Here is a 27,966-nt window from a genome sequence, read left to right as displayed (position 1 = left end):
CTAAAAGAAGTAAAACATATAACAAGTTGTTGTGTTTTCTCTAGAAAGTTGAAAATGTGTTTACTGTCCAATCAAAATTGTGAGCATTTGTAGGGATTCTGGTATGATAGTTTTGTATTTGTGTAATGACAGTTATTTTTTTATTTGGTTATTAAAACATCAACCTGCTTAGGGACTGCAGATGAAAATTAGCCAGTTTGGCTAAATCTGGCACATTTTACATTTCTTTTTGTATTATTAATGTGTATTGTCCCTGATTAAATAAATAAATAAATAATATTAGTGAAAACTTAATTACTGATATTAAAAATGAGCATTTTTACTAGTTTTAATTCCATTGTTGATATCAGAAATGGGCATTTGCACTAGTAACAATTTAATAAAAAATTATAATAAATCATTTTTATTAGTAAGAAGAACATAGCTGATACTGTGTGTTAAATTGGAATATGTACTATAAGAAATTAATGATAGATTTTGAAAAGGAGTAAATTGTATAAGAATTGTATAATTCTATAGTGATTTAGCAGTTAGAGATATTAATAGTTGAAATTCCATATTTGATATCAAGAATAGATATTTCTGCGAGTAATGATGTAATTTTTAATATCAAGAATGAACAGTTTACTAGTGAAAACTTAATTAATGATATTAAAAATGAACATTTTTACTAGTTTTAATTCTATTGTTAGTATAATAAATGGCCATTTGCACTAGTAACAATTTAATTATTGATATAAAAAATGATACATTTTATTAGTAAGAACTACATAGCTAATATATGTAATATGTACTATAAGAAATTAATGATAGATATCTGTAATTGCATTTTAAACAGGAGTGAATGATAAAAAATAATTGTATAATTCTATAGTGATTTAGCAGTTAGAGATATTAATAATTAAGCTTTAAACTAGTTAATTTTTAATATCAAGAATGAACGGTTTACTAGTGAAAACTTAATTACTGAAATTAAAAATGAGCATTTTTACTAGTTTTAATTCTATTATTAGTATAATAAATGGCCATTTGCACTAGTAACAATTTAATTATTGATATCAGAAGTTATAATTAGTTTTAGTCAGAAGTGCATAGCTGATATGTGGAATTGAAATTTTAACTATAAGTAATTAATTATAGATATCTGTAATTGTGCTTTGAACAGGATTGAACGACAATGTACAAATCAACTAGTGATTTAGCAATAAGAGATATTAATAGTTATAGATATCAAGAATAGGTACTGTATTTCTGTGAGTAATGATGTAATTTTTGATATCAAGAGTGAACAGTTTACTAGTGAAAATTTAATAAATAATCGTTTACGGTACGGTATGATTACAAACCGTTCATAGTCTGGATTTCTCATAACGTATCTAACTGTACTCAACGGTGCTGGTGGAATAGCTTTAGTACATGGCGATACACGATTGGTCAGTCAGTCTATTCTGATTTTGCAGCACCGCGATGGAAAAAGAAACCGTAACTGTGCCAAAGAGCCCATAAAGGTGGAAAAGCAGCTTATTATGACACTCAAAATAAGTCCCTGTTTTTGAGCTGATTGTTTTTCTTTTATTATCTCACAAGTGATTGTGATCGTTACCTTCATTATCTTGCTGAGGAACGCTTCGTTTCTGGAATGAAGGAATATTGAATGTATTTCATTTACAAAAATCACAGATACTAGGAAATGTGAAATACTCACAAATACATGTTTGATCATCATTGTTAATCAGAATACAGTTACATTCAAATAGTATTTTGATGACTGAAAAGATTACTTTGACTTTTTATTTGATCCAAATAAGTAATAAAACGTATTTTATTACATTACTGACCTTGAGTAATCGAATGGAATACATTACAAATTACATTTTACAGCATGTATTCAGTAATCTGTAGAGGAATACTTTTTAAAAGTAACCTTCACAACCCTGTAAATAAACTAGTGGAAGTGTAAAAGTTTTTTAACGAGACTTTACTTTCTAGAAATCCACAGTGCTAAAAGTGCCTGAAGTTGAACCTATATATATGTATGTATAAAATAATCCAATGCTTACCGGCATCAAAGCAGGACTTGATTTCTTCCTAAAAGAACAACAGTGATAACTATTAGATCAAATCTAGTGATTATGATACGACGATCACAGTATTTTATGTCATATATATCATGATTTTATGCAGAAATTAGTGACTGACATTTCCCGGGGTCGAGGTGTTGGTATGGAGAGTTTCCTGCTTTCTGTGCTCTCCTCTAGCCTTTCATTCACACCTAACAAGAATCAAACACACTTTACGTTCATTCATATTTCGTGAGTGATATGAAAGTGAGCACATGTTTTGATTGAGAATACTCACTATCGTCTGTGTCACACACTTCATACTCGTCCTCTGATTGTGGTTCCTACTCAAACAAGACAGTCATCATATTCTCATTTCACATTAAAGACCTCATAAAATAAAAACTGGAGTTTTGCAGTTTTCAGTTCATGTCTGTTTGCAGATAAACACACGCAAAATATACAGTCTTTCTCCTGTATATTTAAATACGATCAGAGGCGTATTTAACCCCTTTAAGCTCGGATGGGCCCACGAGAAAAAACAATAATCATCAAAATATCAATAACAGTCTTGACCAACACAATATAGGTATCATTTGAAAGCTTAGAAGCTCTATTTTCCAGTGCATGTAGACATTATGACCAAAACTGAACAAGTGCTTTGAAATTTGCAAATTTGTACATATTATTGTAATCGGTAAAAAAATCTAACTGATCAAATAGTCCATGTGTTATATGTTGTTGGAAAGCTCTCAAGGAGTAGAATACAACCAGCCCATTTGTTTTACACACAGACAAAAATATAGTGAGTAATAGCTAAGTATATGTCTTTGACAATTATGTTGGTGTTGCTTATATGCCGCGTTTTCGCTTATTACTTCACGAGAAATACACAGAAAATAAAATATCACATACCAGGTGGTATGAGGAGGTGATTATCTTTCAAATGAGCCCACGCACAAGATAATCAGATGCATAGGTCATTAGATAATCATTGTTACATATGGCCACCAGGAGATGGCGCCAAATAGATGACACAGACTCAATGATGACTCAAATGCCACAGAATGAAACTCATTCTGTGAAATATCATTACTAAAATCATGTCTGTATGCTATACAAACCTTTAGTCATTGTTGTGTTTGCATGTGTAATTAGTTCTTATGTACAATTATTATGTTTTATTTGTTTGAAGAGACTTCTGGACACTTGGAGATGTTTTTGGACATTAGGATAAATGATTTTTGTAATGCTATAACTTTTGATTGCTTTGACGTATCAACGGAAACATTTTCTCAGATACAGTTGACATAATTGGGAACAAAACAAAAGCAGTTTTTCAGAGCCACCTTATTTACACCCAGAGATATATAATGTCAAATGAGAAAAATAAGAAAAAAGTACATTTTTGGCTCAGTTTTTTTTTGTGTGTGTGTGTGATTTTTTTCAGCAGTTTTTTTAGGCTGAGAGTCTCAGAATATATCACAATCTATATCATAAAATTTGTTTTGAAAAGTTTTCTTTACAGTGATACCAAGCACTTGACCCTCCTTTTTTGTGGTCAAGTTTTAAGCCTTTAATTTTGGGTATGCCACTGAAACAGGAAATCTTAAAAAAACACCTTCAGAGCTTAAAAGGTTACATTTTTGTCATTTAAGAGCATATAAGTGATTTCAAGAACAATATATTAATTATTAGTCTAATTGATAATAACAATGCTGTTTGTAACCATCCTTGCTTGTGTTATTGACAACTCATTAGTACTCACTTGGGTCATGGTTGGCTTTCTAATATGCATTCTATATAAATAAAAAACAATCATTATTAAACATATATTAAACAAAATAAATGTACGCTAACAATTTGTGAAAAATTCCAAAATAACCTCCACAATAACTCAACACATTGATCAAATGAAATGAATATTTAAACCAAGCTTAGTGCCTTTACAAACAAATGATCATGGTTTTCCCTAAAATACCATAGTTACTACAGTTATTGTTACTATAGTAAAACTGTGGTTATTCGGTATAACTGTCAAAGAAGTAAACAACATTTCAGAAAGATTCTGAAAGCATCTTACACTGTTTGAAGGAGATTTATTATGGTTTATATACTAACAATAACTGTAGTAACTATGGGATTTTGGTAAAAACTATTGATTACTATGGTACATTTCTGTAACAGTGACAATTGTGCAATACCTTGGACTGGCTTTAGGGGGCGCCATCTGTGTGTTCGGTTGTAGAGTCATGTTACTTCTGCAGAACAGAATTGCAAAGCAATAATAAGAATCACACTCGCAGACTGCAGTTTGGTACTAATTGGAGCTGATTCTGTCAGAGCTTGTTATACTGTATATATATTTTTACTTTAAACTTGCAGTTTTGGCAGAGTCTCAACAGATCAGGGAAGCATGTGTTGTGTTTTACTAAAAGTGGGACAGCTCTAATCACAAAGCAGAAGTAGCAGTTCAGGACTGAATAATTCAAGGCTGTTGTTTCTTATCTGGGAAAATACATGCAGTCACAATCAGAGGCGAAACTACAGGCAACTGCACTGGGGCCTGATGTGACACGGGGGCCCAAAAGGGAATGATCGATTAAAAAGACAGACTTTTGAAGGAGTTTTAAAAATGTCCGTACCTTTTCTCTGACTGAGAATTCCCCTAGAATAACAGACAGAACGTTTTTCAGAGCATTTATAAAACAAATCTATGAATTACAGAAATGTAAAGGCTGAATCACGCAAAGCCAGTTAAGAATATATCAAATGTCAGGTCATATTTCACTCCAAAATTACTTTAATGTAAAAAAAAAACAAAACAAAAAAACGATAATGAAAAGTAATGTGTTTAATTGCCGAAAATAAATCGTAACAGTCCTATATAGACTTAATAGACTTAAAGGGACAGTTCACCCAAAAATGAAAATTCTCTCATCATTTACTCACCCTCATGCCACCCCAGATACGTGTGACTTTCTTTGTTCTACTGAACACAAATGAAGATTTTTAGAAGAATATTTCAGCTCTGTAGGTCCACACAATACAAGTGAATGGTGGATAGAACTTTGAAGCTCCAAAAAGCACATAAAAGCAGCATAAAAGTAATCCATATGTCTCCAGTGGTTTAATCCATGTCTTCTGAAGTGATATGATAGGCGTGGGTGAGAAACAGATCAATATTTAAGTGCTTTTTAACTATAAATTCTCCTCCCTGCCCAGTAGGTGGCGATATGCACGAAGAATGCAAATCAACAAAAACAAAAGAAGAAGAAAGTGAAAGTGGAGATTTATAGTACAACCCCAATTCTGAAAAAGTTGGGACAGCATGAAAAATGGTAATAAAACAAAAAGGAGTGATTTGTAAATTATATTCACCCTTTGCTATATTGAAAGCACCACAACTAAACATTATATGATGTTTTACCTTGTGAATTTCATTGTTTTTTTTTAGAAAATGTACAGTAATTTCAAATCAGATGATTGCAGTATGCTCCAAAAAACATTTACATTTATGCGTTTGGCAGACGCTTTTATCCAAAGCAACTTACAGTGCCCTTATTACAGGGACAGTCTCCCTGGAGCAACCTGGAGTTAAGTGCCTTGCTCAAGGACACAGTGGTGGTGGTTGTGGGGATTGAACTAACAACCTTTTGCTTACCAGTTCAGTGCTTTAGTCCACTACACCACCACCACTCTGTGGTTGGGACAGTCGAGTGTTTACCACTGTGAAACATCACCATTTCTTCTAATAACAGTATTAAGCATTTAGGCACTGAAGACACAATTTTGTTAAGTTTAGAAAGTGGAATTTTCCCCCATTCATCCATTATGCAGGTCTTCAGCTGCACAAATGTACGGGGTCTTCATTGCCGGATGGTGTGCTTAAAAATGCACCACATATTCTCAATTGGAGATGGTCAGGGTTGCAGGCAGGCCAATCTAGCACCCACATTCTCTGCTTATTCGGCCAGTATGTGGTTTGAAGTTGTCCTGCTGAAATTTCTGGAATGTCCCTGGAAAAGACGGTGCTGGATGGCAGTATATGCTGCTCCAAAATATTTACATATCTGTCTGCATTAATGGTGCCCTCACAGATGTGCGAGTTACCCATGCCATGGGCACTGACACACCCCTGGCCCATACAGACACTGGCTTTTGGACCTGATGCTGATAACAGCTTGGATGGTCCTTTTCCTCTTTGGCCCAGATAACACAATGGCTTTGTTTTTCAAAAATTATTTGAAATGTGGATTCATCGGACCAAAAAACACAGTTCCACTGTTCTACTTTCCATCTAAGATGAGACCGAGCCCAGAGAAGTCGGCAGCGCTTCTGGACAGTGATGATGTATGGCTTCTCCTTTACATAGTAAAGTCTTAACTTGCATCTGTGGATGCAGCGGCGAGTGGTGTTGACTAACAAAGGTTTACTAAAGTAACCCCAAGCCCATGTTCATATATCATGATATCCATTACAGATGAATGATGTTTTTTAAGATAGTGACGTCTGAGGGATCAGAGATCACGGGCATTCAGAAGTGGTTTTCGTCTTGCACTTTACGCACCGAGAATTGACCAGATTCCTTGAAACTTTTAACTATATTGTGCCCTGTAGAGGGTGAAATGCCCAAAATCCTTCCAATTTGTCTTTGGGGAACATTGTTCTCAAAGTGCTGGATTATTTGCTGAAGCATCTGTTGGCAAATTGACAAGTCTCGAATGATCCATGCTCTTGAAGGATTAGGCTGTTTTTGGAGGCTCCTTATATACTATGACACGATTGCCTCACCTGTTTCACATCACCTTATTTTAACTCGTCAAATTGTTATTAATCTTAAATTGCCCGTCTCAACTGTTTTGGAGTGTGTTGCAATCATCTGATTTGAAATGACCATACATTAAAAAACAAAAAAAAAACAATGAAATTCACAAGGTAAAACATCATATAATGTGTAGTTGTAGTGCTTTCAATATAGCAAAGAGTGAATAGAATTTACAAATCACTCCTTTTTGTTTTTATTAGCATTTTTCATACTGTCCCAACTTTTTCGGAATTGGGAGTTGTACAGAATGACTTAAATATTGATCTGTTTCTCACCCATACCTATCATATTATTTCTGAAGACATGGATTAAACCACTGGAGTCTTATGGGTAACTTTTGTGCTGCTTTTATGTGCTTTTTGGAGCTTCAAAGCTCTGATCATCATTGACTTGCATTGTATGGACCTACAGAGCTGAGATATTCATCTAAAAATCTTTGTTTGTGTTCTGCAGAAGAAAGAAGGTCATAGACATCTGGGATGGCATGAGGGAGAATAAATGATGAGGAAATTATCATCTTTGGGTGAACTATCCCTTTAATAATTTTTTGGTTTTGGAGTGAAATATTACCTGGACATGTTCATGACATGTTTCATGCAATTCACTTTTAAAGAATTAGTGTCATTAGTGCTAATCACTTTAAATGTTGACACCATCCCAGTCAAATATCTTTTTATTTAAACTCACCTCCATGTTAGGAACCTTGCAGAAATCTGAAAAAAAGATAAATGAATATGGAATGACCTTTTATGGGCTTCAAAATAGGCTTAAAATGTAAAATGCTTAAAATAGTTTGATACATACCATTTCACTGAATGATTACTATGTTCACATGCCATTGAATTTAAATAGTATTTCAATGTAGTTTTAAAAATATGATAGTACAAAAACAGAGTAATGCCATGGTACCTGGTCTGAAACCCATGGTATTACCATTATTATTTTTCCTAGTGTTAGTTTTTTATTTTTTATTATTTAAAATGTGTGTGTGTGTGTATATATATATATATATATATATATATATATATATATATATATATATATATATATATATATGAGCAGATAATGAAAAAAAGCAGTCAAAAAATTTCCAGAATACATAGGAACATTGTTTTTGTTTAACATTTATTGGTCGCTACATAATTCCCATATTTCCATTAGTACACTGTATTGTATGGTTTTTGATGACTTTACTATTATTCAAAAATGTGGAAAATAGTTATAATAAAGAATGTGTGTCCAAATTTCTGATTGATAGTTTATTTAATGTAAAGTGTTTCTGTATGCAGTAGTACTGAATAAGAGTGAAAGTTCACCTGGGCTGTTTGCACGAGCGGGAACACAAGGTTTGATACCTGGATTAACAGGAGGCTCTGAAAACAGACAGTATGCATCATCAGGGCTCAATCACATTAATAATAGTTTGATTGATTATTATTTTATTTTTATTAACATTTTTTGATTAATTGTTTATCTTATTAATATTGTAATAATACATATTTATATATGTATTATTAAACTAGTAATTAATTATTAATTAATAACTACATCATAATTAATTACATTATTTAATAACATTTATATTTTAACAATAATATAAATTGTATTAATAATTTTTGATTAATTATTAATATTATAATATTAAATTGACAGTTCTGTTTGATTTAAACTGATTACAATCATATTAGTATTTAGTGCCGTACAAAATAAAAGTCTTGTAAAATAGCATCCATACAACATCTTACTTGTTGGTGTTTTTTTAGTGGGATCAATATAATTATCATCATCCAGTTCATCCTCCAGCTCAATATAATCATCCTGAACAGAGGAAATTTTTGTTGTATAATTAGTTTATTCTGCAGCAAATCAAACCTCATTTACTCAGTGTTTACAGTGAAAGTCATTACTACTTCATGCTCCTCTTTGGCCGTACTGCTCTTGGTCGGTTGTGGGGGTTTGTTCCTCTGTTGCGGATGAAGGGGCTTGTGTGGTTTTAACGGTCGACCACGACAGCTGTCTGGTATACAGAGAAAAGAGACTGGTAGTCCATAACAGCCCACAATTGAAGAGCAGAACTTTCCTTCCTTACAACTAAACAGCTCACATTGAAGAAATAAAATATCACTCTCATGTATGACTTTTTTTCTTCAGTGGAACACAAAAGGAGATGTTTAGCAGAATGTTCATGCTGCTCATTTCTACATAGTGAAAGCATACAGTGACCAGGGACTGTCAAGTATGGAGGACTAGGAGTAACACTTAAAAATGAAACAAAGAGGGGGCCTGGGTAGCTCAGCGAGTATTGACGCTGACTATCACCCCTGGAGTCGCGAGTTTGAATCCAGGGCGTGCTGAGTGACTCCAGCCAGGTCTCCTAAGCAACCAAATTGGCCCGGTTGCTAGGGAGGGTAGAGTCACATGGGGTAACCTCCTCGTGGTCGCTATAATGTGGTTCTTGCTCTCGGTGGGGCACGTGGTGAGTTGTGCGTGGATGCTGCGGAGAATAGCGTGAAGCCTCCACATGCGCTATGTCTCCGTGGTAACGCACTCAACAAGCCATGTGATAAGATGCACGGATTAACGGTCTCAGACACGGAGGCAACTGAGATTCGTCCTCCGCCACCCGGATTGAGGCGAGTCACTACGCCACCACAAGGACTTAGAGCGCATTGGGAATTGGGCATTCCAAATTGGGGAGAAAAAGGGGAGAAAATCTAAAAAATAAATAAAATGAAACAAAGAAATCTTATTATCAATTTATTAATTCAAATATTAATTTGAAAATAATAAATCACTTTTTTAAATCAACAAATTAACACACATATTTCAAGTTTTTTTTTAATTTGTGCTTTAAAATATATATATATATAATTATTTAAATTATTTAAATATAACAATCATTATATATTGAATTATTGTTATTTGAGGGGCTTTATGTATGTGATTAATTCCATTAATTAATTGGCATACCATGTAATTAATGTGATTTAAAAAATATAATTGATTGACAGCCCTAATAAGAACATAATTATATTGTGTAAAGTCCAAGTGATATGCAACACAGTTATCAAAAAGTGATATGATTACATTGCTATGAAATGATCAAATGGATTCAGACTTGAATCAACATGATTTTAACTGCTTGCTCAATTAACTTTAAATTTAAAATGAGCTAATGCAACACAATTCTTTAGCATTTGGTCAATGTATAGCTGAAACCGGGCAGGGGGTTTCCAGTTCCCACCTCAATCCGGGTGGTGGAGGACAAGTCTCAGTTGTCTCCGCTTCTGAGACCGTCAATCCGCACATCTTATCACGTGACTCGTTGTGCATGACACCGCGGAGACTCACAGCATGTGGAGGCTCATGCTACTCTCTGTGATTCACGCACAACTCACCATGCGCCCCATTGAGAGCGAGAACCACTAATCGTGACCACGAGGAGGTTACCCCATGTGACTCTACCCTCCCTAGCAACCGGGCCAATTTGGTTGCTTAGGAGACCTGGCTGGAGTCACTCAGCACACCCTGGATTCGAACTCGCGACTCCACGGTGTGATAGTCAGCGTCAATACTCGCTGAGATACCCAGGACCCCCTCTGGCGTACTTTTGACATTCCGTGCTGAAAAAGAAATCATTAAATTAATTAACAACTATACTTAATTTACTATATAAAGACTTTACAATGCATATAGGCAATATAACCAACTCTTACCAGGTGCTTTTTTAATTTGCTGACAAATTCGAAGTTCTCCATTTCCATAAATTATGAAATTATTATTTACTGTGCACAATACTGTCAAATCATCGTGTAGTTCGGGTGGGGGAGGGGGAGTCATACAGGTTTGGAACAACATGAGGGTGAGTAAACGATGACATTTCCCCATCAGATATTTAACACATAGAAGAGAATGAATGGAGTTTACCCAGATATTGTCCTCTGGGGTTTGTTATGGATGCGCTGATAGTAAAGGCCTTCAGATTGTGACCTTCTGACCTCGGTGGAGGTTCATAGCTGTTGTCATTATCACCCAGCTCTTCATACGTGTCACTCTCCTGTCATTGTTAAATGCACACATGATCAGTGCTCTCAACCTCTTCTATATGAACTGTTTTTGCAATGATTGAGCCATGAGGAGTGATTTAATACACTGAAATACACGGTTTACAAATATACACTTACGAAAGAGTCAGAGCTGTTCTCAATATCATGAGCTTCACCTGAAAAATGATACACATAGACACTTTGTCATTCGAAACCTCTTTTATGTCAAATGTTTTGCTTGAAAGGGCGCTTTTGCTATCTTTCTTTAAAATAAATGTCACTTTGATATTTTGTTATCTCATGCAGTGACATTCAGACATTTTTAAGTGTCCAAACACATTTGGGGCTGATTTGAACTTGCCTGGATAGTCCCTTGCAGGTACTTTTGGAGGTCCTTTTTTCCTTATTCTGAAACGAAATTGAATGCAACTACAAATAAAGGAAGTACTTCGAATGTGCGATTTAAATCAGCACATTGTGGCTTGATAACAGTGTGTCGACAGGATTATTTTTGTGCTTTGTCAGCAGCGTTTAAACACCACAACACATTATAGCATGTAATCTAACACATAACAAAATTTAAAAAAATCACAGAATGACCATATAACACAAATTTGGCATCAGAATAATGCAACGGCTGTTAAAGTTAAAGGCCAGACTATATGAAGTCTTTCCAAAGACACCACAAAGCACATATAGACGTTACAGTGGGTAATGTAGTGTGTAATTTCTTCACACTCAAGACAATGACATCACAGCATAAACCCTTAAAGACAGCGAGCCGCTACGTTCCACCAGCTTTCAGACTTTAAGGAAACATTATGCAAGATTGTTAGTCTCATCATGAATAAGCAGCAATGAGATGTCGTAAGTATTCTATATTTAGATCATAGAGGAATAGTCAGGGGTGGAGCTAGGGAATAGTTCACCTCAAAATGTAAATGTGTCATAATTTATCCCCACGCATGTTGATTTTTGGTAGAACTATCCTTTTCAGAGTTTGTGAGTAGGATTTATAGTACGAAACAGAGAGAAGCTTATCTTACCGGTCCAACGTATTTCTCCCAGTTTTGAGGATATGAGCAGTTTGTTCAGACTGAAACCTAAGAAATAAGGAATATTAAGAACAAAAGATTTCAGTTATTCATAAAGATAAGTTATGAATTGATCTGAGCTATAATACTTGCTACTGTACATAGAGCATTATAATAAAATGTAAACAGAATCAGCCTTCTTATTGGACTGTGGTGCAATCTGCGTTTGCATAAAATCTATAATTTTATGTCTGTGTGCATGAAACACTTGAAAATGACTTGTTCTTTTTCAACAAATGGACTTTAATTTAAAAGGGCTTTTAGAAACTTCAGAAAATGCTCATCCACCTCAGGAATAAATATTATGAACAAAATTATTATTATATGAATAAATATATATTAGTCAATTAATTATTACATGACTTTTTAATTTTTATTTATTTTTTCTTTATGAGGTTTGCAATTGTTTTTTTATTTTTATTTTTTTTTAGAATTTTTAATACAATTTAAAACTAAAATATTTGTGATTTTGGAATTTTCTAGCAATAAACAAGAAATTAACCAAAAATAAATAAATAAATAAATAAATAAATAAATAAATAAATAATAATATTTAAAGAATATCCCAGAGTGGGTAACAGGGTTGCAATATTTATCCTAAGGGTTATTCCATGTTAAATCAACCGGTTTAAATTTAAATATTTTTTTACTGGTGAAAGATAAACATAAAAGGTGATGAAAGCCATGATATTAAATGCCATGGATCAATAGCTTCATTTCATGTGACCCACATTTGGTTTTCAACCATTGGTAATCTTTGGGATGTAACCATATAAGGCCTTAACAAATCAAGACTGAAAAAGGAAAGTTTGTTCAGAACCAATATATAAAAGGACATTAAGATATCTGTATTACTTCTGGAGTCACAGGCACTCCAACTTTGGAAAAACAACACAAAAAAGTGTTTTTCCCATTTTTGGACTCATGCCATTGGCATATAATGCAACAAGATGTGCAGAAGTCAACTGATTTTATAAATAGACCTACCAATCTCTGTGTAAAAATGAAATAATGTTGCTACCACCTTTTTAAGATAAATTTTATTTACCTATAGTTTTGCTCCAAAATCATAGGCGAAAATTGTCATTTTGAACCCCCTTTACAAAATAATGGATTACTCAGTAAAAATGTATTCATGACATTTAATATTTTGGCTTTCATAATCATTTATGTTGCGATATGACCCTAAATCACCCAGTAGGGACTGTCTCGATTGGGACCAAATGTTGGTTTTTAGTTATTTATAAACGTATATTTACCAAAAGTTAAAGGTGCTGTAAGCGATTATTTCATGGAAAGGTATGCAAAAAATGTTCCTACTCCCTGAAAGATATTAATGAAATAAGTGTTGTGAGATATCCCACCAGTTTTTGTGAAACTCTAGACTCTGTAAACAGCAAACAAAAATGTGTCCGCCGACTGCAGACAATGACGCTTTCTGTCTGTCAATCATTTTTCGCGTTCTCATAGTGTTGTAGTTGCAGCGAATTATTGAGGCATAATGCGTTTTTATGCCATGTTGTTCATAACAGTTGTCAATTGAGGGCGCTGTTTTGCTGCGCTTGTTATTTACAACCGTTTCTGCATGATGTTGGTGTCAGTAAAGCTCATTTGGGTATCTTTGGAATGAGGGGGCGTGGCTAATCCAACGGACCAGTGTCATGGAAGTAGAACGGCTGAAATCGCTTACAGCAGCTTTAAATACATTTTGTTTGATCATTTTGCTTACAATAACTTTGAGACACCTATTTGTACACTATTCATGCAAGTGCCCTTCATTCACATGTTTCCCACATCTGTCTTGTGTGATGTCATGCTTAACGTATGTTACAATTTTTAAACATGCACATCATTCACATACTGTACTTATCTTATTAATGAAAACTTGTCACTAGCTAATTATTTAACACTACTTATAAACCTCATCACTTACAGCTACACAGGAACCAGCCCAAAATATTGAATTATATTTTTTGGATTTTCATATTACTGTAATAAACATATTCATTTATGACTGTTTTTACAGTGAGAGCAGGTGTCTTTTAGATTAATAACAACTAAACTGACTTGATAATGTGGACCAGTGGAGTGTAGACGTACTATTGTTTGTCATACACACCACACCTAATGGTCTGGTTTTGGACTATGCCAACAGAGGAAGTGAAAGAAATATGGGAGGACAGAGACAACAGATGTTTCCACACGTCTGCTTTCAGGCTAGCTGTTGAATGCATTCATTACTCCAGTTTCGTTTAGCTTGTAAAATGAAAGATTCAAATGATTGATTGATGTATAGCGTATATATATATATATATATATATATATGACAGTGCTGGGTAGATTCCTTCTGAACTGTAATCTGGTACCGATTACAAATTACATAATTTAAATAGTAATAGGTAATCTAATCTGATTACTTCCAGATTACTTCTGATTTAACTCTTGTTTATTTGATGTCACATAACTTTGAGAAGAATAGTCTCGTATCATTTTGACATAAACAGTATATATTCCATTCTTTATTACCAATAAAAAGAAGACTATAAAGGGATAGTTCACCCAAAAATGAAAATTCTCTCATCATTTACTCTCCTTCATGCCATCCCAGATGTGTATGGCTTTCTTTCTTCTGCTGAACACAAACAAAGATTTTTATAAGATTATCTCAGCTCTGTCGGTCCATACAATGCAAGTGAATGGTGACCAGAAATGTTAAGGTCCAAAAAGCACATAAAGGTAGCATTGAAGTAATCCAGTGGTTTAATCCATTTCTTCAGATGCGATATGGTAGGTGTGGGTGAGAAACACATACATATTTAAAGCTGCACTACGTAACTTTGTGCTCTCTAGCGACATCTGTGGTTGAAACTTAAAATTGCAAGCAATTTGCGTAAGAACACTTTACGTCAGTCGTGTTTCATCACTGCTCTTCTGGCGGATGAACCTCATGATTTGAGCTTACCTGGACATTATCTGTGTGTGATCATGTCTGGTAGATATTCACAGCCGGAGTCATAATGTGCTATTTTAATGTTGATATAATGTTATACGATTAAACATTTAAAACTGAAATGTTACTTGCTTTGATGAAGATAAACAACACTCCTATTTACATATTTTGAATGAATGAATTTTACACTAATAGAGCTTTTCTGACACTACACTTAGAGTGCTTTTACATAAAGTCCCCTCAGTCACTACCAGTATATTTTATACCAGTTTTATCTACTATTAATGTTTGTATTGTACAACACTTATCAATTTAAGAGGTGAAACTCGTGATACAGCTGATACGAGTTCAATGGAAGACTTTATTATTGTTATATTTTATTGTACAGCCTCAGGCCCTCACAGTAACTTCCCCTGACAATGTAGATACATCACAATTGGTAAACACATGAGTAATGTTCAATTCATACAAGCAATATAAGCTTCAGCAACCCTACCAGTCAACATATCCAAGCATTATAGCAGGTAAACAACTTCGCCAAACGGACAACAGATAAAATTCCATCCAGATTTTTGCAATGCTGTCCTGAACTGTATGTGTGACTGACTGAATTGTAGTTTCTTTCTTCTTTTTTCTAATAACACATTTTTATTGATTTATGCAGCAAATCACACAGACATAATAGAAAATACAACCTCAAACAACATGACATCAAAACTTTTTTTTTTCCCTCCCCGAGCAATAATCCCTCCACCCCACCCGACATAAGCAAGCACTCTAGTGATCGGGAGTCAACTGACAAAGACAATAAAACAGGAAATATTTAGACATAGAAATAAAAAATAATCAAATAAAAAATAAAAACTCTAATCCCTCTCCACTTCCCCTCCCCGAGAACCCTCCAAAAAGGCTAGATAACCGCCCCACTTCCTAATGTAAATATCCATGTTATCCAGCCTTCTGTTCACCATCTCCTCAAACGCCGCCACCCTACCCAGCTCAACGCACCTCTCACGAAACGAGGGCGCATCAGACGACTTCCATCCCTTGAGAATTAACCGCCTGCCAATCATCACGCCAGGACCCAACTCTCCACATAGTTATCACCCACATGCAGGACCGCTACATCACCCAAAACACACAATCTGGCGCAAAACGAAAACTGTGTGTTGACCACTTCGCATACGAACCTCTGTACTTTCAACCAAAACTCTTGTATCCTAACACATCCCCAGAAAACATGGGATGTGTCCCCGTCTTCCGACTGGCATCTCCAGCAGGTGGGTGTGTCTTTAAGACCAAGCCTATACATTCTAGATGGGGTCCAATAAAATCGATGCAAAATTTTAAATTGCATAAGGCGCACCCTTGCATCTCTAGATGCAGACTTGATGTTTTTTTAAATCCCAGCCCACACTCCATCCTCCAACACCAAATTAAAATCTTTCTCCCATAATCTCTTAATAGAAGTTAAAGCTCCATCTCCCAAACTCTGAATTAGCAAAGTGTGTTTCTTTCTTCTTTTTAACGGCAACTCGCTAACTAAAACAGCACATTACTGTCATCTACTGTTAACATGGGAACGAGACAGCCGGTTCTTCTTTCCTGTGTTTACGGACATGACGTAATGACGAAAGGTTGTACGTCATGAGCCAGCGATTTCACGGCAAACAGCTCAAAATACAAATCATTTTTACAGGCTTACCGTAGTGAATCGGGGTAAGGACATTGTTTTGAACACTGGTTGTTTATGTACTCAATCAATAATGGCAATTTCTTACATAGTGCAGCTTTAAGTCCTTTTTTACTACAAATCTCCACTTTCACATTTTTCTTCTTTTGTTTTTGGCAATTCACATTTTTTGTGCATATTGAGGAGAATTTATAGTGAAAAAAAGGACATAAATATTGACCTGTTTCTCACCCACACCTATCATATCACTTCAGAAGACATGGATTAAACCACTGGAGTCGTATGGATTACTTTTATGCTGCCTTTATGGGATTTTTGGAGCTTCAAAGATTTGGCCACCATTCACTTGCATTGTATGGACCTACAGAGCTGAAATATTCTTCTAAAAATCTTCATTTGTGTTCAGCAGAAGAAAGAAAGTCATATACATCTGGGATGGCATGAGGGTGAGTAAATGATGAGAGAATTTTAATTTTTGGGTGAACTATCCCTTTAAAGACTTGCATAATGTATATCAGCATTACGCTGTTTTAGAATGAAACGTTGCAGAAATAAATCTTTAAAAATTGCTTTTATATATATATATATATATATATATTAAAATAGAAGAATTAGGGGGATCAATTAATTATGAACACTTTAATGTCATTGCTTAATGAATAAGTAATCATGTAATCCATAAAAAGTAACTCTAATCTGATTACGAGCGTTTTAAAATGTAATGTAATCTAATTACAAGTACTTGATCTTTTTATAATCTGACCACGTAATCCCGATGTAATCTGTTACTACACAGCACTGCTTGTCTTTTCCTCTTAATATGATATAAATATGATATAATATCATATCAGGCAAAGATTTATCTCATAAATAGGTATATGTTTGCAATAAATAAATAAATAAATAGAATAGCACCTTTTTAATCTGTTGAAAAGGCTGTCGTCATTCTTCTTAATGTCTTGGACGATTTTTTGGAGCTGCCTGAAAAATCAATAAATCAATAAAGTTTGTAACTGATTTAAAGTGAAGTCATATATGACAAATCATAACACAAACAAACCACAAAAAATGTTCGGACACACCTGTTTGGACACCCCACATTTTACAATTATATTAAAACTATGAAGTAAATAACTCTCTTGTATTTTCAGTAGTTTGTGTAGATTCTGATTATTCTCTTAAGCAACTTGAAATGCATTTTAAACAGAATTGATGGAGTTCACATGTATGCTGGACACTATTTGGTGTTTTTCCTTTAATATATAGACCTTTAGATCAAAGGGTTGTAGAGCATTAAATAAACTCTTCTGAACTTTTGGTGTATAGACAGACAGATCGATCGATGTGCAATATATTGGAATTTATTTTTAGTTTGTGAATAGACAGATCTGATGTAGCTCATATCTGTGTTTGTGTATGAGAGACAGAGGTGACCTAGACGTATAATGAACATGATTATAGTCCTCACTGCTGTCTTAATCCACCACACTACAGTCTCCACAAAATCCCAACCTCACCCCCCACAAATAAAAAGATAAATAAAGAAAAGCCAGTCTTTCTGCTGTACATTTATGTAAAAGATCTGGTAACACTGTACAAGAAGGTTGTACATGTTAACATATAGTTGACACAATGGTAAACATGAACTGACAATGAAACACACATTTGCAGCATTAATCTTGGTTAATGCTAATGTTAATTTCTACACATACTAATACTTTTAACATAGAACGTTATACGTTAATGTAGTCATGTGACTATTTGTGTCAGCCAAGTAAAAGTGTTCACATGAAATCAAGACATTCTGCACTTTCATTTATAGTTACAACTCTGTGTAAAATACATCAACAACACGTTTTAGACCCTTAAAGTTTCAAACGAAATTTCAGTCACCAGTGGGATTAAATGGATTAATTAATGCATTATGAAGTAACACCGAATAATAGTATATTTATACAAACACAATGTTTGTTTCATGTGGTAACATCCAAACTAACTGGTTTTATTGAAGTCAAAAATATCATGTTATATATCTGAATTGATCTGAACACATTAGGTTACACTAACAAAACTCAATTTAAGGGCTAGATTAGATATAAATAGTAACAAAGGCAGGTTACCACTGTTTACAGTGTAGAACATTTGCTACCGCACATTTGTCATTACAAGTTACAGATTTGCAAATCACAAACGTTTAGGTCCTATTCACAATAGTGTTATGACTCATGCAGAATAAACCGTTTTGTTCACTGTCTGAAGTTAATCATTGTAACACGTCAAGATTTGTTGTGTTTTGCCAGAATTAATCTGACCAAAACAGAGACAATTTCCTACATAAATAACAATGAAACAAGGCTTATAAATAATTAAAACGTTCTTTCTTACCGAAGTTTAACAGTAGCAGGTGCAGTGATTTTGTTGAGGTGCTCCATTCTGTATGAGTTCCTGACTCTGGCAGTAGTAGTATTAACTAGTGTTGAGTACTCGGGGATAAAGACTTGACTGGTTAGACAGCGCATGCTTACAGCTGTGTTGAAGAAAGCAGTTTTCCACAGAAGTGGTTTGTAATGAGGATTTTGAAACTACAGTTGAAGTTCACATAACATATACATATATGTTTAGGTTAACGCCACTTTGAAATAATTATGACTATGTTCTTTGTCTGTGTTTTATTTATTTTTTAACCATGTATGTCTAATAATGATTTGGATTATTTGTATAATTAATTTTAAGCGATTTCTTCAAACAGTCTGATGCATAGAAGGCTGCAGTCGGCTGCGGTTTTACATTAATAATTTAACCCATTTAATCGCCATTTTTCCATGTTAGGTGAGCACGTGTATTTTACTCCTTGGATAACCCAACTAAACTAACTGCATGACTTTTCTTAAAAGGTTTTAAAAAGGTTATTGAAACTATAACTACTGCGATATGCTTTATTCTTGGTCACAATTAAAACCAGTGGGAAACTAGAGAAAAATATTGCTCAGTTTGTAATAATTTAGATTAAATTGTATTAAAATAAATAAATAAAATTAATTAATTTAACTAAAATGTATGTTAAGCTAGAAAATTAAAAACAATAAAGTAACATAACAGGATTAAAGGGACAGTTCACCCCAAAATGGAATTTCAGTCATTGTTTACTCACCCCTGTGTTGTTATAACACTATCATTCTTTTTCTGAACACAAAGGGAGAAATTGTGAATAAATGTTGTGCTCAGTGATGTCATACAATGGCAGTTTATGGTGACCACCTCATCAAGCTTCAAAAGAACACAAAAGTATAATTCAGAAGTCTAATAAATTATTCCATGAGATTCATGATTGTTATGAAAGCATACGATAAGATTTGGTGAGAAACAAACTGAAATCTAATGTATTATTTAGTGAAAATGTTTACTGACCGTTGATCTCCTGAGCAACAGTCCATGAAGCCCCCTCGCCACATTGGGGCGTTCAAGCGAAAACTCGTTTTATCTAAAAACAGGTCCTCCACAGCAATAGTGACAACATAACACAGCTGCACACAAAACAGAGAACAGAACTTACCAAACATGTCTGAAGAGTTTGTAGTCCAAGAATTGATGCATTTCTATGCCCAGCCTTATTTTTGTTTGTTTTTGGACCGGTGCCAGTTCACAGCGGGCAGAGTTACCCGCGCAATGCTGAAAATCGAAAACAGGCGATTGATAGAATGTACCGTCGCTCGTCACGGCTGGCTAGGACAAAAACTCTGATTGACATAGAAAATATACCTTTTATCACGTGCCGTTTGCCGTCAGGTTAGGACACGGTGTGACTGTGGCTGCCTGTAGCCTCCTTGATGTTTCTGTTTGGTTTCCAAGTACTCCGTTCAAAGAAATAAGGCTGGGCATAGAAATGCATCAATTCATCGACTACAAACTCTTCAGACATGTTTAGTAAGTTCTGTTCTCTGTTTTGTGTGCAGCTGTGTTCTGTTGTCACTATCGCTGTGGAGGACCTGTTTTTAGATAAACAAAATGAGTTTTCGCTTGAACGCCCCAATGTCACGAGGGCTCTGCGTGAACTGTTGCTCTCGTGCCCTATCATGAACACACAGGAGATCAATGCTCAGTGAACATTTTCACTAAATAATACATTAGATTTCAGTTTGTTTCTCACCGTATGCTTTCATAATAATCATGAGTCTCATGAATTATATTTTTTGTGATTAACATTTTTTTTATTGATTCATATACTAAACAAAGAAAAGCAAAACAAATACAAACAGAATCAATACTTAACCCCCACTATTACCCCCCAAAATTATTACCCAAACAAATATATAATAATCACACACATTAACCACTACACCTCTCTCTCCATTGCCCCTCCCCGAGAACCCTCCAGAAATGCCAGATATTTGCCCCATTTCCCCACAAACAAGTCCAAATTCCCCAGTCTTCTAGATGACCCTTCTTCAAAAGCCGCCACCCTACTCATCTCCGAGCACCACTCCTGAAATAGGGGTGCTCCAGCCGACTTCCATCCCTTTAAAACTATTTGTCTGGCAATCATGACACTGGTTAGGACCCAATTTTTTATGTGCTTATTCTCTATATTGATGACCGCTCCATCGCCTAAAATACAGAGTCTGTTTGAGTGCCCAATGCATCACACATGAACTCTGAACCTTCAACCAAAACTCCTGGATCTTAACACCCCCCCAAAAGACATGGGTTGTGTCTCCATCTTCTGATTGGCATCGCCAGCAGGTAGGTGTGTCTTTAAAACCAAGCCTATACAATCGATATAATATCTTGAATTGCATAAGGCGCACTCTGAATTATACTTTTGTGTTCTTTTGAAACTTGATGAGGTGGTCACCATAAACTGCCATTGTATGACATCACTGAGCACAACATTTATTCACAATTTCTCCCTTTGTGTTCAGAAAAAGAAAGAAAGTCATATAGGGTTATAACAACACAGGGGTGAGTAAACAATGACTGAATTTTCATTTTTGGCAGAACTAATCCTTTAAATACAACAATTCAAAAAATGTGTGAGTAAGTTACGTGGGCAGCTTCCTCGTTACATCAGACAACCATTAAACCACCATTAAAGAGGAACACATGCAAAAAAATGTAATGGATTTACTGATTTTACTCAGTTTAAGCAAACTGGCCATTGGGTGGAGTGAACAGAAACAGATCCTTACGGTTGATGGATGAGGCTGAATTTGATGACATCACTGTCAGACAGTTTCTGTCAAAACAAACAACAGTGTTACAAAATGACTTCAAGGTAATGTTGACATTCTGCCATTTCTCAGTTGATTTTCCAGAACTTTTCTGTATTAAAATGAGTATGAGTAATATTCAGTGACAGTTCTGACACAAACACACATAAATTGTCAAGTTAAGTTTAAGAAAACAACAGTAATATAGTATAAATTAGGATTAAGATCTGACTAATATCTGTTTGTCAAACTTTTGACTTTGATAGTTATAGCCTATAAAGGTATATAGATAGGTATATATACTGTATATATATATAAAGGTCTGCCAGAGGAAAAAAAGGTAGATGTAATTAATTGTACATCACTAAGAAGTCAGCCATAAATCATTACAACTTTTATAGGGTTGCTTTCTTATTTCCAACACTAGGTGGAGTCAGAATCCAGTTAAAGACATAGTTCACCCAAAAATACAAATTCTCTCATTATTCACTCACCCTGATGACATCCCAGATGTGTTTGACTGTCTTTCTTCAGAAAAACACAATTGAAGGTTTTTAGAAGACGATAGAGCTCTGTCAGGTCCTTATAATGCAAGTACACGGGTGCCAGCACTTTGACGGTCCAAAAGTCACATTTAGGCAGCATAAAAGTAATCCAGTTGATCAATGAATGTCTTCTGAAGTGAATCGATAGGTTTATGTAAGAAAGAAGTCGATAATGAAAACGCTATTAACGTAAAATCGGCGCTTCCGTCCAAGGCTCTTGCGTGACGTTCGTTCTTCTGTTGTAAACAGGCGGCGCTTCCGAATTCTCGCGTGAACTCGCTGACGCGCTTACGTCACACGACAGCTACGTGATGTGTCAACTGCTGGCAGGAAGTGCTTTTTTAAAAGTTAATAGCGTTTTAATTATCGATTTATTTTTTACACAAACTTGTCGATTTGCTTCAGAAGACATTCATTGATCGACTAGAGTCGTGCGGATTACTTTTATGCTGCCTAAATATTACTTTTGGACCATCAAAGTGCTGGGATGTGTGTACTTGGATTATAAGGGCCTGACAGAGCTCTGTCTTCTTCTACAAATCTTCATTTGTGTTTTTCTGAAGAAAGACAGTCATACACATCTGGGATGGCATCATGGTAAGTGAATAATTAGAAAATTGTTATTATTGGGTGAACTATCCCTTTAAAGCATCTGAAATAGAAACTGATAAAACCATTTCACATGGAGGTAGAATTAACAAAGTGACTATGATGGGTAGTTTCACAGTCACCCAAAATTAAATATGGCTTAAATGCGCACTGTATATGTTGCTGCATGTTACATCTGCAAGACCAAAACAATGAAGCGCATCTGTGAAGCAGGCTGTGAGGGACCATTTCACTATAAACAACACAGTTTCATTCATTGCAAACACCATACAACGTGACAACAATACTACGGTCATCCGTTCCCCACGCCTAAAGCTTAGTGTAAGTCAAGGTCACATATGTAAGCTTTATATAGGTTGCATATGAGTTGCCTTACGTGAGTTGCATGTGTATTTTGAGACATGTAATTTCCATTATGAGGGGAGGGGAAGTTATTTTAAAATGCTAAGGTATGCTTAAATACACCATGCAAAAGTACTGTCTTCAGAGAAAGACTGAGAAAGACTAAGAAAGCCCCAGCACGACTGAGGGACGATTGGAAAACCATTTACCACTTTTCAAATTAAAATGTAGCTTTCTCTACTATGTCTGATAACTAAAATATTTAATACATTTGTTATTTCTTGGCGAAGTAACTGGTGACAGTTTCTGTGACTTCACAACGGGGAAAAATACAGAAATTGAAAGTCTTCTATTTGGCGTTTACGATCAAATTGAAATCTTTTTCCCCGTTGTGAAGCAGTTTAAAATAACTTCCCCTCCCCTCATAATGGAAAACACACATCTCAGCTTACACATGCAACTCATGTAAGGCAACACATATACAGCCTATATAAAGCATACATATGTGACCTTGACTTACACTAGGGTTTAGGCATGCATATTACACAACATAACATAAAGACATGTTTAATAATGTAATACAAATGATCAATGATGTTACTAAATGATTATGAATACTAATAATGATTAATAATACTGATCAGCATAAACATTTTAGTCTACACAAGTGTTTGGTGTCATTTTAAAGAATTTTAATGATATAGATAATGATACATTCTGAGACTCTCAGCTTAAGAAACTGCTGAAAAACTTGAGCCCAAAATTAACTTTTTTTCGTACTTTTCTGTTTTGACATATATCTTAGGGTGTAAATTAGGTAGCTCCGAAAAACTGGTTATTCCGGGTTCAATACAAGTTAAACTCAATCAACAGCATTTGTGGCATAATGTTGATAACCACAAAAATTAATTTAGCCTTAACTTCTTTTTTAGTAATCATAACAGGTTTTGTACTTTATTGAACACACACACACACACACACACACACACACACACACACACACACACACACACATAAATATTAAACACATAAAAATATTTATGTTATAAATTAATAACCACTTGTTTGATCTGAACAAAATAGGTGTCGTTTTAAAGCTTAGAACTTGGACTTTACAATGCATTTAGCTGATCCTACCAATTCTTAAATAATGCTTGTTATCACAAAAATTATATTCAGGGTTGGTAAAAACATTAAAAAGATGAGATGTGCTATATATCGTTGGAAAGGTCTCAATTTGTGGAATGCAATGAGCAAATTTGTTTCACTAAGAGGCCAAACTGCAGTGAGTTTAAGTGGATGAAATTCCCACAGACAAACATAAAAATAAACAGGAGTGTCGTTTTGTCACATTTCTTTCTTAATACTTCCTGAAACGTACATGTAACTTAGACAATGACACGTAACTTAGAACAGACTATCCTGATTCAAACGAGCTCAAACACAACATAATACAATAAGTAGATCTTGAAATATTCCTCAAAAAGTGTGCATGGAAAGATGATACACAAAAGGTTGCTCAACACACATCCACATATGTGCTCATCTAAAGGATTGGGATGCTGCTAAACACTTAATATTTCTGTATTTTGTAGTCTAATCAATTCATTTCCAATGGCCGGTCATTTTTGACCGGGAACACAAGTGTAACAAACTGAAATAAAACCAATAATATGTCAAGAAAATGATCCCAATTTTTTAGTGTGTTTTCTAATACCATATGTGAACATAGTCAAGGAATTTTATTCCAGTTGAATTAAATATTAAAAAAAAAAAAAAAAAAAAATATATATATATATATATATATATATATATATATATATATATATATTTAAGTCATCCGGGTCAAAATGACCGAAACACAACATAAGGGTTAAAGGCAGAAATGTGAAGCTCATAATTTGATAAAAATATTTTTTTCTAAAGAGTCACGTTTAGTTTAGCATCACACATTTTTCTGTAGAGTACTTTGTAGCTTAGCTAGCTTTATTTTTGATTAGCTTTGTTAAATTGTTGACATACTGCACATGCATTGAGGCTAAGCTCACTAGTGTTAGCATTAGCTGGCCCAACAGGCTAAGTTAAATATTGAGCTATTGATTTATTTATTACATCCTTCATGTTTTTTTTTATTGTCTCAGATTTAAGCTTAGAAGAAAAAAATATACTTCACATTTCAACTGATATCCAAAAACGGACAGTGAATTTAGTGAAGAGCTCACCCTTTTATAAAAGTCTGAAAAGAAAAGGGTTTGATAGAGACAAATTCAAGCAGTTGAGCTTCCTGGATCGCTTTTAACTCTCCACAGACAAAAAGACAAGAAAATCACCCTTCCATGCCTAGAATATAAGCTTAGCCTTTTGACCCGGAATAAAATATAGAATATTTTGCATGGGCACCTCCTTGGATGCGGCTTGTTAGATTGAATTATTTATGTTGAGTTTATCAAGGAGTCAGAGAGAGAGAGAGACGAGATCCGCTGCTGCATATTAAACAGACCAGGATTTCCCGTAAGCATAGCGCAGAGTTTCTGCTTGGCTCAGTGAAAACCCTGAGTCTCACATCATCTGCTTTTGCAACCTGGTCCAAAGCTGTCTGAAAGTCATCAAAGATATCTGAGGAATAATATATCAAGACCTCAAGATCACCAAGTTTGACCTAGTGCTCACTCTTTAGGAATCACACACAGTTAGTTCTTCACTGGAAGACGTTGTGGAAATTTACTCCTGGACTGATCTGAGAGCAGTTCAGTGTTTGGGGAATCTGCTTTGTGATATACTATCAATGCTTAGATCCTCATATCAGTACTTCTCTACATATGTGTGTGTATATATATCATGTCCGACATTTCAATAATGAAAAAGCAGGCTGATTAAATTAGCAAAAATGTGTCGTTTCTCAGTGCACCCAAAGCGGTCTATTAACGTGAAACCGAAACCGTATAAAAACTGAAACCGATGTGTTTTGTCTGGATCCGTTAAGTTATTAAAAGTACATTAAAATGCAGTTCACACAAAACATGTTTTCAATTACTGAGGTCAAAGTCATTTTGATATTTTTTTCGGGGCCTTAAATAAAAAATGTCATGTTTTGTAATTGTCTGGAGACCAAAAAAAAAAATAATAATAATCTTAGGGCCCTATTTTAAGTGCAGCCTAATGCTTTAAGTCATAAGTGCAGTCAATGGGCATGGCCATAAAGTTTTGGTATTTTCGTGCAAGCATAGGCTAAGTCTAGGCGCAAGTGGGTTTGGCGAAACTGCACGCACAAAGCGCTAATGGGCTGGGTCAAGTGCAATTTAATTCTGGGGTTCTTCTCCGGTTATTCCACCGTCTCCATCCTATTATATAGTCCATTCCCTCAAGCACCAGTGATATAAACAAAGACTATAAAATATGAACTGTATGCAATTAATTAAAATAATAGAAATATGGGCTTACGTTCTTTTGTGCATTAAATAGAGTTTTATAAACTAGGTTCGGAAGGAGCGAGATCATTTAATCCGACCAATCACATCGCTAGAGTAAGCATATATAAACAGCCGCTTACCTCTACATGGTGTCAAGTCTTCCGGCATGTAATCTAGCAAACAGTTACGTTCAGGCGTCCGCAGACGCTATGTTTACCATGTAACCATGTTTTCTATTGGCCCAAAACATCCCTAAGCAGCACAAATGCGTCTAAGCAACTGCGGCGTCTTTCAGGCCATGCGACAAACGTCCACTACACTTCAAACAGCGCACGCTTTGTCCAAGCGCCGCAACGCCAGCGTCTTTAGGGCTGTTAACAGTGCAAACTCCCACTACACGGCAAACCAAGCGTTCATGTGCCACAACTGCGGCACATCTTTCAGACCATGCGTCTCAGCCTTCATGGCTCCGCAACCCATATTATGCCACTCAAACCAAATGAACCATCACCCATCTAGCAACTGACAAACTGACGAATGCCGTGCTCAACCCATTCGTACCGCAGAGCAAGTTCTGAAAACATGGGCTCTTCCTGTTAAATGCCGTGTGAGTCCGCACTCGAGGATTCATCCCGTTCATCCTACCATTGAATGCCGTGCAGGCCCATGCTTGCGGATCCAGCTGCTCGCATCTCCGAGCGAGCACAGTAAAATTCAGCATATACATTCTCACATGAATTGTATGCTCTCCCATTGAACGCTGTTGGTCCTGCGCCTGAGGATGCAGCCCATTCATATCACAATGCCCATGCAAGCACGTATCCTGACATTGCCTCACATATGTTCCAGACACCTTAGTTTTTCCAACCTATTCTCTCTGCCAACATCCATCCCTCTACCCCTTCCTATCCATGGGCCACTAGAGCAGATTCCCACGTGAAGCTGTCTCTGCTGGAGAATCCCGCTCCAGGCCCATTCCCGTCTTCACTTTATCCCCCTCCCTTCTACTATTTTAATCTCTCCTACTCCAGAACCATTCTCCGCAAGCGAACTTCATCCCAAATCCCTCTTCAGCTAACCACAATTAAAGCAGAACACTTTTCAGGCTCAAAAAACCATATTGCTGACTCGTTTTTTCTTTCAGAGGTGCAGTGCCTTGGCCCTTGAAGCAAACCCGACACC

At 35.3% G+C, this 27,966-nt stretch overlaps 1 protein-coding gene across 9 annotated transcripts in view; it reads right to left on the bottom strand.

Moving 5' to 3' along the window:
* Window positions 1-27,966, bottom strand: part of LOC127411946 (B-cell linker protein-like) — a 45,208-nt gene that overhangs the window by 8,545 nt on the left and 8,697 nt on the right. Inside the window, exons 3-20 of one of the 9 annotated variants that reach the window (XM_051647898.1) lie at window positions 21,858-21,904; window positions 19,057-19,198; window positions 17,587-17,652; window positions 11,981-12,037; window positions 11,296-11,342; window positions 11,073-11,110; window positions 10,816-10,945; window positions 8,796-8,905; window positions 8,634-8,706; window positions 8,205-8,261; window positions 7,576-7,601; window positions 4,706-4,728; window positions 4,265-4,321; window positions 3,829-3,859; window positions 2,359-2,404; window positions 2,200-2,272; window positions 2,061-2,088; window positions 1,604-1,634 (exon numbers count right to left, since the gene is read on the bottom strand). In XM_051647898.1, the coding sequence (XP_051503858.1) occupies window positions 1,604-1,634; window positions 2,061-2,088; window positions 2,200-2,272; window positions 2,359-2,404; window positions 3,829-3,859; window positions 4,265-4,321; window positions 4,706-4,728; window positions 7,576-7,601; window positions 8,205-8,261; window positions 8,634-8,706; window positions 8,796-8,905; window positions 10,816-10,945; window positions 11,073-11,110; window positions 11,296-11,342; window positions 11,981-12,037; window positions 17,587-17,652; window positions 19,057-19,198; window positions 21,858-21,888 (1,066 nt within the window). In that variant the 5' untranslated portion in view covers window positions 21,889-21,904. Of the gene's footprint in view, window positions 1-1,603; window positions 1,635-2,060; window positions 2,089-2,199; window positions 2,273-2,358; window positions 2,405-3,828; window positions 3,860-4,264; window positions 4,322-4,705; window positions 4,729-7,575; window positions 7,602-8,204; window positions 8,262-8,633; window positions 8,707-8,795; window positions 8,906-10,815; window positions 10,946-11,072; window positions 11,111-11,295; window positions 11,343-11,980; window positions 12,038-17,586; window positions 17,653-19,056; window positions 19,199-19,822; window positions 19,939-20,079; window positions 20,232-21,857; window positions 21,905-27,966 lie in introns of those variants that run through there. The other 8 variants (XM_051647899.1, XM_051647904.1, XM_051647895.1 and 5 more) reach the window with 8 other exon arrangements.

Source organism: Myxocyprinus asiaticus, chromosome 21 (genome assembly GCF_019703515.2).
Source record: "Myxocyprinus asiaticus isolate MX2 ecotype Aquarium Trade chromosome 21, UBuf_Myxa_2, whole genome shotgun sequence".
Classification (NCBI taxonomy): Eukaryota; Metazoa; Chordata; class Actinopteri; order Cypriniformes; family Catostomidae; genus Myxocyprinus; species Myxocyprinus asiaticus.
The sequence above is the reverse complement of the archived record's forward strand: the minus strand, read 5'-3'. Positions and strand labels throughout refer to the sequence as shown.